Source organism: Triturus cristatus, chromosome 11 (genome assembly GCF_964204655.1).
Source record: "Triturus cristatus chromosome 11, aTriCri1.1, whole genome shotgun sequence".
Classification (NCBI taxonomy): domain Eukaryota; kingdom Metazoa; phylum Chordata; class Amphibia; order Caudata; family Salamandridae; genus Triturus; species Triturus cristatus.
The window spans coordinates 295027838-295046333 of NC_140594.1; the positions used below are offsets into that span (position 1 = coordinate 295027838).

Consider the following 18496-nt stretch of genomic DNA (forward strand, 5'->3'; position numbering starts at 1 on the left):
ATTTTGCTCTGGAACGCCCACTTTGCATCTCATTAGAGATGCAAAGGGAAGCGTAGTGAAAAAGGGTGCTAACATGCGATTTTGCATGTTAGCACCCTGTTGTTGATAGGGCGATATTTTTATCTCCGCTTCTTTGGCTTTTAAAGCCAAAAAAGCGGAGATGAAGCCCTTGTTAATATGCCCCTTAATTCCTTGTGCCTACCAAGCAGGATTAGATTGGGATCAAAAATTGGCCTGGGCACCCTAAAAAAGTGGCTCACATTTGTGGATTGCAGTCTGCTTGATTGTTCTAAGTGTTATAAAAAGGAGGAGGGTTCCTGTAAAAGAGGCATGGTTTCTAAACTTTACCAAGATAAAAAAAATGCAAATGTTGGCAGGTCTGTTTGTTTACGGATTAGTTCACAATGGTGAACCACACCTGAGGATAAGTGAGGACCCTTCTGCCCAGGCCCCCTCCCGTGCTCAATCTGCATACATTAATGGGCCGGCCCAGCCAGAGACTGGGAATGACACCTCTGCCCGCCTGCCTCCGGTAAGGCTGTTCAGGCCCCCACCAGGCCGCTGGCGCCATCTGAACTGCACGGACACAGCCCATATCGCCCACCATGCTGGCCAAAAAAGGGGCCCACAGTTGGATCTCGGATACCGGCTCCACGCCCATTGCCAGCGCGCTCGCTTTACCAATCCGACCCTGCTACCAGGAAATTAATGTGGCATTATTTGTCCTTGTGTAACGTAACTGGTTCTCGTGTAAAGCGCTCCAATACCTTCGGTCGAGTTCGCGCTATATTAAATATGCAAAAACATAAAAAAACAAAAAACTGCAGCAAGCAAGAGAGGCATTTTAGTGTTAGGAGGGCTGGGGCTGCAGGGGGCTTCAACTGACATTTCAGTGCGGGTGATGTCAACAGTGAGGTTTTGACGCAAGTAGTGCTGACCCCACCGTAACTTGCTTTGCTCATATTCGGGTTGGAAGAAAGATATTCCGTTGGGCAGAGTAACCAATCCGATTTCACACGTGGCTTTCAAACATTGGCTGATTTACCAGAGATTTTAGCTGGAGAGATAGTGCCGTCTAGTGGCCCAATAAGAGAATACGCGTGACTAAACGAGAGGATTACGTGTCCTTGGCTAGAAATTTGATGCGAAGCAGCACAGTCGTGTGCTAATATCTGTACCCTTTTATTGAGTGCGGCGAGTCGTAAATCACGCGTTGGAGAGCTGCATGAATCATTAGAATTGAAGGGTGGACCAAGTTTCAGTGTTAGCTTTTACCTTGCCAGCAGTTCTTTCATGGATATCGTGAAAATGATATCTCTGGGTGAGTGTATAGAGTGATGTCGAGGGGTAAAATGTTACTACTATACTGTAGATGTATACTACCCCTGAAAAGCATGGCAGTGCTTTGAGGATGAGTAGTATAGGAGTTAGGTTGTAGTGTTAGTTGTAGGTACAGCAGGCAGTTAGTCATATATTATGTAACATATATTCCGCAACATTATTAGATTTGATATACCTATTAGTTGAATGCAATTTCTACTTTAGGGGAAAGTTAAATGCTTGTCCTTCTTAATGATGTAGGTGCTATAGTTGTGTATTGATTTATGTTCCTAATTACATCTCTGAGATTACAAGGATCGGAGAAATAATTGATATTATATTGTTTGGTTGTCCCAATACACTGTGTTATTGTTTGGCCTTAGTGTTGGTAGAGTATACCGTTGCACATATTTTGAGTCCTGCTTACACAGGCTTGGTTGGTGTGTCTGGTGGGAATATCTCAGTAGTATTTAGTTTGCAAACGTCAAGCAAGGTAGAAAGAGACCGATTCAGTTAGCAGGGGTATAAAATGAGCCTGTTATGCAAGTCATGCGACAGCTTCCATGTTGTGTCACAAATAGTAAAAGTACAAGAAGACATTTTTATGGATGGTGTTTCATTTATAATTACAGAGTTGCATCCTTCAGATTCTGGGAGTACTGAAAGTTCTCCGCATTTCATTGGCACTGTTTGAGTTTCTGTAAAGGTGTGTGATAGAAACTGGAATTCATCTTTGTTTCCAGACGAGGCCAGTATTCCATCTTTGTTGATGTTGTTTTAGATGTGTTGTTCTGGGACACTCATTTTTAGGTCATGGTCTGGAGTATGTGCTCCTTCTAGTCTCTCAGTGTTACGCTCACTTCCCATTGACAGTGAGAACCCTATTCGTTTTAATACTCCGAGGTTCAAGTGCGGAATAGCCACATTTTCAGCATCCTTCTAAATTCCAGGTGATTAACAGTTCCCGATTTTTTGCTGGGAGTGAATTCCATAGTTTGGCTGTTTGGATGTAAATGGTTCATTCTACTGACAGTTTTCTTCCTACATGGTTGAACAACTTGGTGTAGGGCCAATCTGGAGCGTAGCGTCCTTTTTCTGATTATCATTTGTAGTGGTCATCGAGGGAGAGTATCAGGAAGCATATGGATGCTTCTCAGGGCTGCAGAGGGTTATCACTTGAGGAGGCAATTGGGGATTGTTAGGTTCCTCTTTGGGAGAAGAAGGTGCTGAATGTAGAGGACAACGTGGAGGAGTTTTCAAGTGTTTGATTCACAGCCTCAGAATGACTGGAGCAGAAGCAGTCCCACAAAGGACAATTTCTACAAATGTAACTTGCCCTGAATCTACATTTAAGAAATATTTTCATCTCTTTCTGTTCTTTGTTTCTTATATGCTGGTCTCGCTGTTCATTCTTCCTCTTCTCTCTCCCCGACTCCAGTTCTGAATTTCCTCTATCTCGGTCCCTGGTCTATACCTCTCTCTCTGGGACACTTTCTCTCTGATTCTCCAGAGCGTACATTTTTCTATGGTTCTCCATGTTGTCTCTACTTCTCTGCCATTGTCTGTCAGCCTCCCAGTGTCATATTCCTCTTGTTGTTCTCCTTCAACCCTCTCGCAGTTTTATTTTCCCTTTCTATTCTGTTCTTACCCTCCTTTCTCCACTCAACCCTCCTCTCACACATTCACATCCCTCTCTTTTCATGTTCCCTTTTTTTTTACTCTCATCCAGCTCACGTTCCATCGAATAAAGCCTTTTTTTTTCTCAGGGCCTTGTTTATCTCAAATCTTGCTCTATCAGACTCTCTTCTCTCATACTCTGGTCTCTCCCTTTCCTCCCACTCTGACCTCTCATTTCTCTATCACCGTTTTGTCTCTCACTCTTCACTCACTTTTGCCACAATCCTACCTCATACTTTCTTTACTTACTCCACTCTCACGTCTCCTACACTCTCCCCATCCCTCCTCAATCACATACCGTTTTAGGTCAGGCTTTAATACAACAACTCTGAGATGGGTGGCGGCCTGTGCACCAGCGCCATGAACGGTCTATTCAGGGCACCAAGTGAAAAAAAATGAATATAGTACTTGTAGAGCACAGTAACGCCCAGAGACTTCATGGTGCTAAACTAGGCCCAGGGCTCGAGTCGGGGTACCACGCGGGTGGACGGCGTCCCCCCACTTATTTTACCAGGTTTTTCCGGGTGGACGCCGTCCCCCCTGCCCAAAAGCTGGACAGCATTGTGTACCAAAGATATGCACCGGTTGTGACGTCACTTCCGGTGACAGCGTCCCCCCACTTCTTTTCATGAGATTCCTGTTGTGACGTCACTTCCGGTGACAGCGTCCCCCCACTTTTTTTTTTAGGACTTGTGCCCTGACTAGGCCTATCTGTTCAAGGTGACTCACCAAAACAGCAGGAACTTAAGTGCTTTCTGAAAGGTTTTATAGCACTTGTTTTGTTGCAAAATGGAGAAATATAGAATTGAGGGGGCAACAGCAGAAAAAAGTCTGTCCTCCCTGTCGAGGCATTTTAAAGTGTGGAACAATCAAAATCCGGTGAGGTCCTGACCGTGAAGATCGACTCAATGCGTATCTGGAAAGTAAGTCCTGCAGTGTTCTAGGACCAACACCGCAGAAGCTTTTATAAATTATAGGCCACGCAAAGGGTTCCAATTGGTTATGGCTACCAACTTGTAGTGTAAACTATGGCGCGCCTGAAAGAAGCCGTCATATTTCCTGATGCTAAAGACATCCCAGACCCCAATGTTCTGCACTTTTTCAGCCTACCAATGGCGCAGGTTGAAAGGTCCAAGTAGCAGACATTAGGACGATCGAGACACGAGTTGGGAGATCGCAGATGTTGACCACGGGACCTCCCAGATGTCCTGGGATGTTGGCCAGGATTTTCTTCAAGATTCTCATCTGGTAGCAGGATTGATCTGGGAACTCAAGCTGACTTCCTTATGCTCGAGAAATCCAAGCTTTTTACCTTTTCACCTGGGAAAGAGACAACACGTGCCAGGAATACACAGCCACAGCTTTGCTGACCTGGTACAAGCTTGTCCTCGTGCACTTCTCTGCATTCATTTAACTCCATACATGGATTTATGTCACATTATTTTTCCATGCCAGTGCTTGTTTTGCACCAAAGAGGAGACGCTTGTCTCCGGGATGCAGGACAGATTCACCCCACTCCAATGATTCTAGTGCAGGCTGGGATGGGCCCTGCAAACTGAGAGCACAAGTAGACACAGCATATCCCTAGTTAAACAAATGTCCTTTCTTGACCCACGCGCTGTATGTATTCTTTCTGTTTCTGTTTGCAGAAGGTCAACAGAAGGCACTGAGCAAATGGACAGCACTTCAGGCTGAAGAGTGAATATTAACTTTTTGGCAATCATTTCTATAAGCAGGACCACATAAAACACAAAACTTTCGACAAGGCAGAGGTCTTCCTTAGTTTAGTTAAAAGTTGTGGGCTGCTTGGGAAAGTGCAGGTGGTAAGAGTTGTTCCTATTGGTGCGGGGTGAACGCGAGCAAGGAAAGTGGGTGCAGAACACAATGGTCCTCATTTACAGAGCGCTGAAATTAGAAATAATTGTGTTTAAAAACATTTATCCATTTAGACCAGAGTGGCATTACTGCATGTGATACCATTTAATTGAATGGGAAATCTGTGCCTGCTGTGAACAGCAAAAAGCTAATGCTTATTTTTGCTTGTAAAGTTTGAAAAACACGCAGAAATTATGTTTCTGCATTTCATCGCGCATTTACTGCTAATCTACGGTACTACCATGACTACTTGTTGGTTAACAAAATTACCAAATTGTGGTATTAATCAGACCTTCCCTAAATAAGGGCCAAAGTGTTGGCTTGGAGGCATAATCTGGGTTGGGGCCCTCCGATCGTACGCCTCAATGGTGAGTGTGTAAAGCAGGTGGACTCGTCCGCGCAGCGTGCTCCCATATCCAAATTCTCACTTTGTGATATGTTACTGTTTAAGGGTTCCAACTGAGAACAATTTTGCACACATTCTATTCGGCTTGCCTCTAAATCTGCTGTACATGTTGGTAAACATGCTGTGTCAGGTAAGGAATAGAAGCGTCCAGCTTCCTGAGCAGGGTATGGTCATCTCTCAATTTAATAATTTGAGGGCTCATAACACACCTTTAGCACTTGCTCTCATTTGGAGCTGGGAGCAAATTGAAGTTTGATCCAGTTATTCCCACATGTACTTACCCGGCCATACAGCTCTCTTTGGGCCAGATGTACAAAGCCATATAGCGTTCGCAAAACCTGCATTTTGCTAAATCACAGAGTTTCTGAATGCTAAATGACTTTTAAAAATGTTATAAATCCATTTTGCGATTCGGTAACTGGTTACTGAGTCGCAAAATGGGTTTAGAAATGCATTTTAAATTGCAATTTGGAAGGGGCATGTTTTAGGCTTCCCTTCCAAATTACACTTTGCAATGCTACGTATCAATGGTTTGTGAGTGCAATTTCGGCTGCACTCCATTGACAGGTCACCAGCGGCTCAAAGAATGTGGCAACCCATTAGAAAAGGTTGAATGAAAATAAGTTTAGCTAGGAATGGGCAGTGTTCTAGGGAACCCCTACCAACTCTTAAACAAACTTTTTTTTTAAAGTAATATTTTTTCTTAAATGCAGCCCTGTTTGTGTTGAGGAAAACGGATTGCATTTAAAAAAGTACTTTATTTAAAAGACTGTTGTCCACAACAGGCCACAATTTTTGTGATGGTATCCAAAGAGAGTAAATCTCAATTTGCGACCTACCTCATTAATATTCATTTGATAGGTCAGAAAGCAATCCACTCCGAATGGTGATTTTAAGAAACGACCTATAAGTACATAGGTCAGTTCACAAAATCTGATTTCAGTAGCAAAAAGTTGGTGGGCAATTTGCAACCACTTTTTGCAAATGAAATGTTAGTACATCTGGCCCCCTAATTCCTTAGTAGCTAGCACTAAGGCCATAATCAGGTGCAAACGCCCACCTGAGACCCTTAACTAATGTTATCTGTAACAAGGTTTTTGCACTTGTATTTTAGCTTATGTTTCTCATTGACTCTATATGCAGTTTAGACCCGTTACTGCATATAAACGCATATTAGCATTTGTGTTTTTCTGACTTCAGAATACTTGGCAGAAATTATTATACCTGTTCAACCGTGTCAATAAATGTCATTTCGATGGAGGCATGCTCTCGCCAAGTTTCAAAGAGAAAAGCCCACATTTCATGCTCTCCATGCTAAGCTGGCACGTTGTTCTTCTGAGGGTTTACATCTTACGGTGAAGGGTCGTATGTCGTCGAAGCGCACATACGACAGTGGTTTCATCAGTCATGCAGCCAGCACAGTCTATTCCATATTGTGGTTGGCCATGGTGGGAGGTGTATCCCGGGGATGTGCGGGTGCCACAACCTAAGAAATGATTTGACCTATCAGCATCTGCCAACGATTGGACTACATCCTTTTATATCTTTCCATAAGTTCCATAAATCTGGACATTCCTTCTAACTTATGCCGTACACAAGAATGTCTAACGAGCCACTTGCCACGTGTATCAGGGTTTATTCTTCTATAGTAGAACATTCATTTGGAGGGGACGTCACATCCGTCTGTAATGTCATTACATGGACATAGGGCCTAAAGCTTGGAGTATTCACCTTGTTTCCTTCATCACCATTGTTCTTCCTGTTCTTATAACAATTCACACCTCTGCACAAGGTGGGACCTCAGAAGGAATGAGTATGTCCGGTCTCGTTGAAGGAAATCAGCTCATTTTATACTCTGTCATTGCCTCATAAATGCATTCTACCTGATTACTCATTCTAAGTGTTGGGAATAAGAAATAGGAGGGAATACGAAAGAGTTAAATGTACGAATAAGGAAAAAAATAACTAATTCCTGTCTGCCGAATAACCAAAGCCCCCCATTCTCCCTGGAACATCTCCCGGCAGGCTTCTTCAATCCAGATGTCTTGCCTAGTTGGATGGAGGGCGATGACGCACGTGGGATTTCAAATCCCGGAGCCAAGAATGCACAGAAGTCCTGCCTGTGGGGTCCATGCCTTAAAATGTAAACATATGTAGTACTTACATTCCTCTGTTCCTCTTGAGCGTACTTCTAAAAGTCATGTGAGTGAGACCATCACCAGGCCCTCCAAGGCCTGTTTCAATATCCAGCCTGTGACTAGCAGACCCTGTATGGCCTCCTCATAACAGTCTTTACTTATGGAGGTGAATCCGCGCCCTGGCAACAGGAACAACACTTGACCGCATACATTTCCACCCCCCCCCCCCAAATCATGGATTTTATGTATATATTTTAAATGAGGCCTTTCGTCTTCCTCCTTAAAAATCCCAAGATGCAAAACACATCCTGTACTGTTTGTCTCCGAAAGAGGAAGGCTCGAAGTGACCGCTTCGTTAGTGCATCTTCAGGTAAGTGCATCATATTCATCAGCACATCTAGTACCAGACTGCAGGGCCACAGATTCTGCAGGTTCTTTTCCTTCACACCTGTTTCTCATGTGCTGTGTCTTGCATTTCAAAAGCTCTTTGCTCTTGTTAACAGTTAAGAAATGTTCACTTGATGATAAGTACAAGTAGTTAGTTATTTTATACACCTGCATTGTAAAAATGTAATTTTCAATATATTGTGCCATCATTTCCCCACAAAGATATAGGGGGCATATTAGCAAGGACTTGCGATAATTATCGCAAAGCGCGCTTAGTGCATTTTTTTTTATCACCGGCTATCGCTGCATTTAATCGCAGAAACAACGCGTTATCATCAACGTTTATCTCAAAGGCGATATTAAATCCAGCGATAGCGGCGAATCCCAACAATAACGTGAGATATCCAGTGATAAAAATCCCATTGGTAATGGAAATCTTGCTAATAGGCAGGTGAGGACTTAACCGTAGAATCCACCTCCCATTGACCGTAATGGGTAAGTCAGGTTTCTACCATGTGTAAAATCTACGCGATAAACGCGGTTAGCATGCATTTTTTATCACTTCGCGGGCCTTGGTAATAGGCGGAAGGTGTGTTTGCGACGCTTTCAGTCGCTTTAAAGTTGGGAACGCCTCCCTTGCATGTCATTAGCGATAAATATCACTGACATGCAAAGCGGTACAAAAACGGGCGCTATCGCCTGTAAGCTGTCGCTAACAGCTGTTAGCGACAGCTTGCTAATAGGGCGATAAAAAAATTGCCGCTTTAGCGGCAAAGGGTGCCGGGGATACTGCCCTTGCTAATATGCCCCATAGGGTTTTTCTTCAAATTAAATCACTTTGGGACTCTGCTGCCTTCTAGCGCTATGCTTTCTCCCTGTTGCTAACAAATGAATTATTCTGTGGATAAATAATTTGCCTCTGCCACATACTCCCTCACACATGGATGTGCGTGACTGGGGTATCTGACACGAGTATTCTGCATCAAGGTAATTCTCAGATGCTGCATCATCATATATTAGGGTGAACCTGACATCAGTTACTAGGGTCTGACTTGGGTGTCTCTGTCCTGCAGGAGAATCTATATTCTGAGTTACTTTGGCTCTTCCATGGGAGTGGGTCTGTCAGGGGCAGTATGCAACTGACTGACCAAACTAGGATTTAAACACTGAATCCAAGCAATGGCACCAAGTCTTCATCACAAGCGGCATTAAAACATTCAAGTGTGTAGTAATCAAATCTTTGACAGTACCTATAACACGCTTTCCTCCCTTTTTTTGCACCACTATGGTCCATCAGCCATCCTTTCCCTGCTTCCTCCTTCTACTCTCTCTCCACCTCTGTTCAGCTACCATCAATACAACCTCCCCTCTTCTTACCTTCCACTTCAGCCTTTTACACCTTCCCTTCTGGCTCGGGTCCTTTACTCGCTCTCGCTCTCACTCATCAATCCACTCCCCTTCTGCATCTTCCTTGGTAATTCCCCATCTTCTTAATTCCTACCTCCTATTTCCCATGCTACTTCACTAAGCATTTCCAGACGTCTGGGGCCAGCCCCTGCACCCCACTCATTCCCCTCTCTATTTCACTTCATCGGCCTCGACTTTCCCTCTCTACCACACCTTGGCTACCCACACCTCTTTCCCACCTCTCACTTGTGCCCCCTTCATTTCACCCTTCTTCATTGCTTTTATTCACCCCATTTACTTCTTCTCCATTCCCACCATCCCTTCTCGGTGCCCTGACCCCACACCACACTGCACCCAAAATATTTTCCTTAGCAAGGACCCTTTCTTTCCCATCTTTTCACCCTCATACACGTAACTAAGAGAACCCACAGGGCCCCAGACTCCACTTTCACTGTTTTCCATCCAGCTCAGGCTCATCTTTCTCCAGCCTCAGTGTAAGCCACTTCTGCCCATATTTGTATCTGTGTCCCATGTTTCTCCTCCAGGTTCAGCTTTGTCTTCACCTTTATACTTTATTCCAGGGACCACACTCATTCTTCTGACCTCTCCCCCCTTTTTAGATTGCACCTCCCCTCGAGCTGATGGTGTGCATCTCTAGTAGACTCCATCTCACATGCTCACTTCAAGGAAAGTGTGTTCTTGGACTCTACTGCTGCGGTGATGAGAATCGTCCTTAACTTTTCATTGGAATCCGGAATCTTTCCCAAATACCTCAGAGTCTCTTGCTTGCCATCAATGACCCAGACAATTATAGATGAATTGCCAAGGGATGTTTCTGGAGCAATCCAGTAGCTTACCTACTTACCAACAGCTGACAGGCTTTATGACAAACAACAACCGCCTATCTGTCCCCAAGTGAGCTCTCACTACCATCAAGGGACAGCACCATTTCTTACCATCACCTGAAATTGACTCAAGGACCAGGCAGATGGATGCGGTGCACGCAAGCTTATCCCGCTGACTCAGTCTGCAACCTTTGATACAGTGCATCCTCCTCCTTCTCACATGGGTGTGCAAGGCAAAGCCTCGCCTTTCCAGTTCCCTTGGAGCCCATCCAAAGCATCTAATTTCCTTTATACACCCCCACCCCCCCACTCTGATCTTTCTGGGGACCCATACAGATCCACCATCACCCATCTCATTTGCAACAAAGACCTTAGACCCTCCACCAGTGGATCGAGTTGTGTTACTTCACCCAATAGAACAATGCAGACAAGATCTAAATCTGCATGAAATTAACCCATTCTCAAAGGCCCTGGACCCAGTTAGACAGGACTTGTCCCCTGCAAGTGATGACTGGATTACCAAGAACCGTGTGAACTTGAATGCCAGCACGACTTGCATGCTGTGCCAGGCGTTGTTTTCAACCCATCCTCCCCTGGTCTGCATAAGTGGGAGCCTCTCCTATTCCAACCAACTCTATTATGCATCTGGGAAGCTTTCTGGGTATGCACTGTGAGACAGACACAACACACTGTGCGCTGGAGTTCGCCCCACAGTGAAATTGCCATGTTATTTCCTGGTTCCCTCTTTCTGGCTGCTGACTGCTGCTTTTCTTTGTTATTTTGCAAGGCGTCGTGGAGAGTGGCCAACAGTGGGTTTCAGAGTAAATTGAAGTTTTTGTACAAAGATATTTTCTGTAGGTAAATATTTTGGTTGCAGATGTGTTTGAATCTACGTTATTTCAGCCCCTGTATTAACATGGTACCAGCCAAGCACACATGCTCACACTTGCGAGTATGCCACTGATTCTGTGCATTCACACTTACCTGGGGGTCCCATTGGGCCTCTCAGTCCAGGGGACCCGGATGGGCCCCGGTTCCCAGGTTCTCCCCTTGGGCCGGTTGGGCCCTGAGGTCCCTGTGTTCCTGGCTTACCTAGAAAGGAAGACAGAGTTCTTTATCAGCGAAGCTTTTTAGAGCGGGTGGAAGTTCATTTCAAAACATTATTTAGGAATATAACATTAGTGAACATGGTCAGTGGGCCAGAGAAGCTAAATTAAGGCTTCGCTTTCCACACCCACTGAATTTGTGGCCTCTGTTTGGTGGGATAACCAAGGTGGGTTTCCAGGGAACCAGAGGCCTAGCATAAACATGTATTACCTCTAGATGGACTAAGTCCCTTACGTTCTCAGCTCTGTATGGGGTACCTCTACACCCTCACCATGGAACACATACATTCTGAGAAGGGATGGGCTACTTACCTTCCTGGCCAGGGAGGAGGGGGCCCTTCACCTTCTCCACAGGAACACCTGGAAAAAACATATGTGGATGTCAGGTACATCCGGGGCAGGTGTCCAGCGCCCTCAGAAAGAGCAAGGGCATAGCTTGGTCAGTGAGGCTTGAGAGGGGGGATGAATCTCAAATTTCCCAACTAAAAAGCAGTGGACTGCAGGGTGGAGGGGTGAGATGACCAGGGTTCGGGATGGCCTGTTTCCATGAGGAACAGTGTCAGTACAGAATTGCATTAGGAGGGCCTCCCTCTGGAGTGGCACGGTGAGTAAAAAACAATGAGTTGGAATGCTACCTCTAGTGACTGCCACTGGTTAAACTGTTTGCAGACATTCATCCCATCACCCTTTGGGTGTTTGATTGCCAGTAAGATGCCTGTAAACCTAAGACTAACGCAGTTTTCCACGCCTATTATTGCCAATGTTTGCGAATTCAAAAAGTTGTACATTTCCACTCATTCAAGGAGTATGAGTTCTATAGGTGCACGTTTACTACTTTTAGGTAAACCAGTCACTATAAATATTAAAATCTCAGCACCATAAAATGAACATGTTAAAAAACAGTGGCGGCTGGTAGGGAATGGTGGCGGGGGGGAGGTTGAGTGGTGTAGAAAATATAAAAATAGACAAAAAATATAAAAAACTTACCTGCTGCTTGTGCCACAAGCTCTGTGCAGCCTCTCCTCGTCGCAGAGGAAGCACCTGGGCTCCCAGGCTTCCTAAGCCAATGACAACGCTGAATGCAGCGTTGTGATTGGTTCCCCTCAGCCAATGACAACGCTGCATTGCAGCGTTGTCATTGGCTTAGGAAACCTGGAAGCCCGGGTGCATTGCATAGTTGTGATTAGTCTGAGCGCCGTGGTTCCGTGCTCAGACAGGAACAGGGAGCCTGTGCATGTTCCCCACCAGGCTGTGTAATACAGCCTGGTGGGGAACATGCAAAATGCGCATGAATGTTTGGCCGGCCCAAGACGGCCGGTCAAACATTCATGCGCACTGTGAGTGGGCAAACTACTCCTCCCCTAGTTCCTACTCTGGCCATCCCTGCCCCTCCCAGCATCTAGGAATGGAAAAAGGAAATGAAAATTACGCGTTTCGTTATTATAATTGTCTTTTTCCTCTGCATTGCCTTAAAGCAGTGGGGCGACGCTCCTCCGCCTTAGCGGAGGAGCCACCCCTGGTTAAAAACTCTTAGTGAAATGAGACCAACTAGAAAAGCCACACAGACTTAGCATACCAGAGCCAAGGCCCCCAGAGAGAACCACCAAGACAAGAATACATTTTCAAGGCATCACACTTCAAACCTGCCTCCACAACTCCATCGCTGCCCCCGCGCCTCCACCATCAAGCTACGCTCTTGCCTGTTTCACCTGAGGTTGGTACTTCTTCCTGGGAACCCATGACTACAGACACGTACAACAGAATGGCCTGCGGGTCCTGCCCTGGGACCACTTATTTTAAATGCATTTTCACTGCACCCACTCTTCTTCATCTCTGCTACAAGAAAGCTTGATCGTAGGGTTGTCAAATTGGTGCATGTAGGCAGGGCTCCATGTTTCAAGTCCTCGTCTTTTACAAATCATTTTATCAAATGAGTGACGGCCCCATGTACTAAGACCAAGTCACAAATAGAGGTGGGCGTGTCAGCAAATTAATAGGGTGAGCCAGAGCCGAACCAAGGGTCTGCCTTAGTTCTAAGAGTCTGTGCACGAGCCAAGCCATGGAAAAGTTTGGCATATATAACGTGCAACAAATATAATGTAAAGTTATGATACAGTATTTTTAAAATTCTAAAAGTATATTTCTTTAACAACATGCAGAAGTGTTTCACCTTAGTACCTCAGATTACATTTCTGCATAGACAGACATTTATTATATGTGAACTTAGAAACATTAATGGATTGCTCCCTTGCCCCCCTGCTCCCAACGACCATGACATTAGTGAACTAAGAGGCAAGTTAGTAGTCATGTAAACCCTAAATGTGGCCTGTATAATTCAAACATAAGATGTACTTGTACAGCGCACATTCTGAACGTAAGTATTTAAAAGTGTGCCCATATGTGATAATTAACAAAAGGGAAGGTCTCTAAAATAAAATGTTTGCCTAGGATCACACAATTTGGACCAGCAGGAAGGTCGGTATTGATTCCAGGTAATCTGGGTTCTCGTTTTGAAATGCAGCCACCAGATGCATTCCTCTGTCTCTCTCTCTCTCCTGTTTTGTCTTCAAAGGTCACTGCTCTGTCCTTTATTGGTGGAGCACGAGGAGAAAAACCAACAAAGACCCTGAAGACCAGAATCAGGGCCCCCAGTCCCAACTGCCAGTCCAAGAAAGCATTTATTTAGGGGGTGTAACACCCTCCCCAAAGCTGCGCCTCTGAGAAAGAGAGCCACTCCGAGGCGCCAAAAGCGACAAGGCCATTCAAATGGTACAACTGTGCGGTATGCAAATGTTATAAACATAACACCAGGACGTAGAAATATGGCCAGGAAGCCCGAGGACCATCCCTGATCTTTATGCATAATCTGCTGTCCTCTAACCCAGCAGTTCCAAGCGAATGGGGCTGCACAAGCCAAAATCCGAAGCACGTCAGTGACCCTTTTCTATGCCAAAGTACAGACCAATACTACACTGACACCCTGTGGCCAAGAAGTAGACTGCAGCCGAGATTTGAATCCCTAGTCAGTGCCATCAACCCTGGGGCCCACTGCTGCACATTGGGTTTCTCCTCACCATACTCAATTAAGGAAAGACTGGTAATGCAGCAGCATGATGCAGCACTAAAAGCATCACAAGCTAGGGGAGATGGGTAATCTTCACGTGTCTACTGCACGTGGCAATTACACTGAGCTGTACATAGTGTATCAGAGTTGGCCTCAGATGACATAGGTGCATGGTCGCTGGGAGTAGGTAATGCAGGGGGGGCTGCAGTACTCCAACATAAACGTGGTGGAGTTCAGAATGCGAATGGGCAATAGAGAAGCCCTTCTATTTCGTTTTAATCTTGTCACATTCGCTATAGTTCAAAGACAGAGGTGAATGAAATGTCAGGATATGTTATTTCTCAAATTGTTGCTTATTATTTTAACATGTAGATTGGTGTTACTTTTCTTTCTCTGACTGCAAAGTGAAGGTATTATGTAAAGTGAAATATCTGAAAATCATGCTGGTGTACAAGGAAAAGCTGTAGGATGTTAGCTTTTTTATAACACACAACATTCAAATTCCTGTAAACGACTGTAAAAATATTTAAAACTATATCAGTTAGGAAAGCATAAACAAAGCAAATTTTTTGTAATTCTGAAAAGTGATGGAAATTAATATTTCAATAGGACCAAAACAAATCAAAACACTTTAATTGGCGATGTACAAATAACAGATATTTGCTGAAACCCAATATCTGTATATTATCAATTGTGGCCTACATAGTTTTATTAGTAAAGCTGCATGTCACTGCATATTTTGTTACCATTTCAATGGAAAATGAGCTGTCTATAAATGACAGTGTGCTACGACACCATGCTTTAGTAATATATTTGCAACAGTGTGCTCCAAAAGGCACCCCAGCTACATACTACATCTTTACCACTCTCCAGCTGAATTGGCGTGGCTCATTTGCTGTACTTATTCTTTGTGTGACGCCCTGATGTTTTACAATCCCTATGACTTCAGTGATCTAACATTGATGGCAGCACCCCCTGTCTGCAAATTGTCCCAGCCCCAGTGCATGGGTAACAGTCCGATCTCCCCAAAAATCCAACAGAGAATCAGGTGGGTGGCGCCACATTTTAAACAACTCTGCTACAAGGGCCTACAGTGGGAAGGATCCATCCTGAAAACTGCAAATAGGACGGCCAGTGGCGTAGCAAGGGGGCGGCATCCTCCCCCCGCTCTTACCTGCCATTCTCAGGGCAGCAATCACCTCCCCTCCACTCTTAAGTTGGGAGAGGAGGGGCAGCAAATAGAAACAAATCCTGCCAGCACCCCGCTCTCTAATTCGGCTGCAGCGGAGGGGCAAACACTGGGACCGCCACGGGCGGTCAAAGTGCTTGCTACACTACTGAGGATGGCATGTAAACCGTGCAGCTCCTCCTGGGGTCAACACAATTGGAGTCAACACAATTATTCACAAATAACTGATGTATAACAGATGTTAGCATGTGAGGTGTGTAGTAAGACATGTTAGTCAGGAGTGGATGAAGTGATATTAAATAAAGGACAAGGGTATCACTGCAGAGAGCTGGCCGGCGATTTAAGAGAAATTAGCAGTAGGAGGTGTAGCATCCTCCCCAGCCTGGTAGTATGTAAATGAATCATGCCACACATGCAGCCCAGTATTACATGTCTTTATTATCTAGAAAGTGTTACTGGTAACTGAAGCGTAATGCATCTTGAGTTGTATTAACCACACCCAATCACTTACGTCACTAGACTATGGAGTCTGTTAAGGTACATAAGAGTCCTGCACTATATAGTACACAAGACACAACATCTCCCCCTTTATTAAATAAAAAGATGCAAACAAAACATATATACATCATGGCTCCTCTATGAGTTGTCAAGGCACTTGAACCACTCTTCCAGATCTCATGGTGCGAGGCTGAGAAGACACAGGAGAAACAGCTGCAGCAGGCACTGGTGAGCTAGTCACTGAACCAGTCCTGGGGCTCTCCTGGCTGTCTGATGACAGAGTCTCACTCTGGATGTCTGAAACTGACAGATTCCGAGGCAGGTGCTTTAAATGTGAGGAATCCATCGTAATGGACTTTCTAGGACGATGAGCAGTCACCATGTGACCCTTCCTGTTCACAACTTGCAATGAATTGGCATCAAAGGGAGCATGAGATTTGCCTTTTCACCTCTGATTGACAAGGGCACGATCCCCTTTCTGAAAAGTAATGTCCCGAGCACGTCAACGCTTGTCAGCTTAAGTCTTCTTTCTGGACTTGTGAGATAAATCAGTGAGTTTAACTTTCTGAGCATCAATTGTTTTTTTCAGTGGTCCACTGGGGGAGCTTTGTACCCAAGGCTCTCACGAACATCACAGAAGCAGGGCTTTCACTGGTTGTAGCATGTGGGGTAGATCTGTAGGCATGAAGAGTAGAATGAAGAATGGACCTGAGCTTAGGTCTCTAGAGCAGCGCGCTGGACAGCCTTCTTAAGAGTGCTCATAACATGTTAAACAACACCATTAGCCTGTGACCACAGAGGTGTGTTTTTCTGATGCTTCACATTCAAATGAGTAAGAAAGTCTTTGAATTCCTGACCATTGAATGGTGGACCATTGTCAGATTTTAGAATGGACGGAACACCCCAGGTTTAAAAAATGACTTCTAATCGCTCAATTACTTGATCATGAGCGATTGACGAAAGGTCTTCCAACAGAGGAAACCGTGAGTACTCATCTATAATTACCATGAGCTAATAGCCAGTTTTAAGGGGTGCAAAGAAGTCAACTGCAATTTTCTCCCAGACGTGTCTTGAAAGATCCAACATATTCAAAGAATGCTGTGTTGTTTTGAGAGATAAACCGTTACAAAAATGACAAGTCTGGAGCTCTCTCTCAACTTGCTCATCAAGATGAGGGAACCAAACATGGTCTCGGAGAGCTTGCTTTGTGGCGACAATTCCACAATGTCCCTTGTGTGCCACTTCAATGACTTGCTGTCGTAGACTTTCAGGAATGACAATTCTTGACTCTCACAAGATAATCCCTTCTTGTGTAATGGACAGTTCCTCACGCACATTCTTGAATTTCTGATATATTTACTGTCATCAAAACGTCAAACATTGGTTCTCCATGGATTGATGCATAATAATGCCTGTGAGGATGAGTATATTCCTGTCTGCATTGGTAGCAGCACTTATTTGCTCCACGGACACAGCTGCAAGAGTGCTGGATCGCACAATAAATTTAACATAGGCAGTGTTTTGATCTTTTCCCGGCCGGTGTACAATGGTGTAGTCATACTCTTGCAGTTGCAGCCCCCACCTCTCAATTCAAAGGGGCATCTTGGCCTTTGGATTGCCAATGATAGTGATCAATGATTGATGATCAGTAACAAGCACAAATTGTTTCCCATAGAGAAACATGAAAGTGTTCATAACCCCATGCAACAGCTAGGATTTCTTTCTCAGGTTGCGAGTAATCTCGTTCAGTCTTTGACAAACTTCAGCAAGCACATGCTAAAATACACCTTCGTGTGTTTGTATGTCCACTATGTTGAGCAAGAATCATGCACAAGTCCTATGGGCTGGCAACCACAACAATGTCTGTATGCAATTTCGGATCAAAGTAAGTAATTTGAGCAGCATTTTCAATTGCATGCTTAATCATCTTGAAGCTTTGATCACACTCCTGTAACCACTGAAATGAAACATTCCTTTTCGTTAAATATCTCAATGGGGCACTCACAGAGGCAAAGTCACGGATGTACCCTGGTCATACCAAGAAAAGAACGCAGCATAGTTTCATCTTCCGGAAGTGAGGTAGATAACAAAGCCTGAACCTTGGCTGGATCTAGAGTCATTTCCCCAGCCGAGAAAATGTGCCCAAAGAACATTCGTTTTATTTTGTGAAATTTGAACTTTTCAGCATTCAACATAAGACGTGCATCCAAAAGTAGACGAGACACTTGTGTAAGGGCTGTATCATGCTCCTATCATGCGGCCCCAAATACTAGTATATCATCACTGTAATTGAAAACAATTGTGACAGGTTGTATAATGCGATGAATGACATCTTGAAACCATTGAAAGCAGACAGTGGTTTTAGGCAGGTGGCAGCACCGTATCGGGCGATCTCTTCGGCAGCCATGGGAAGAGCTGAAGGATTTCACTATTCTGACCTCCAGTCAAGGCCTCTTTTGTCGGTTTGGCAGGATTTGACAGTCTCACAAGCATATATCCCGTATTTGAACCTAGGTTCCTATGCCTGGCGCCAAGATTAGATGACTCGTTACTCTAGATATTTGGTAAGTAGATGATTGTTTCT

At 44.6% G+C, this 18496-nt stretch overlaps 1 protein-coding gene across 6 annotated transcripts in view; it reads right to left on the reverse strand.

The window, feature by feature from the left end:
• Positions 1-18496, reverse strand: part of EMID1 (EMI domain containing 1) — a 431309-nt gene that overhangs the window by 81585 nt on the left and 331228 nt on the right. For 3 of the 6 annotated variants that reach the window (XM_085632748.1, XM_085632746.1, XM_085632747.1), the window contains exons 7-8: positions 11474-11521; positions 11040-11147 (exon numbers count right to left, since the gene is read on the reverse strand). In XM_085632748.1, coding sequence (XP_085488874.1) covers positions 11040-11147; positions 11474-11521 — 156 coding nt within the window. The remainder of the gene's footprint in view (positions 1-11039; positions 11148-11473; positions 11522-18496) is intronic. The other 3 variants (XM_085632751.1, XM_085632749.1, XM_085632750.1) reach the window with 1 other exon arrangement.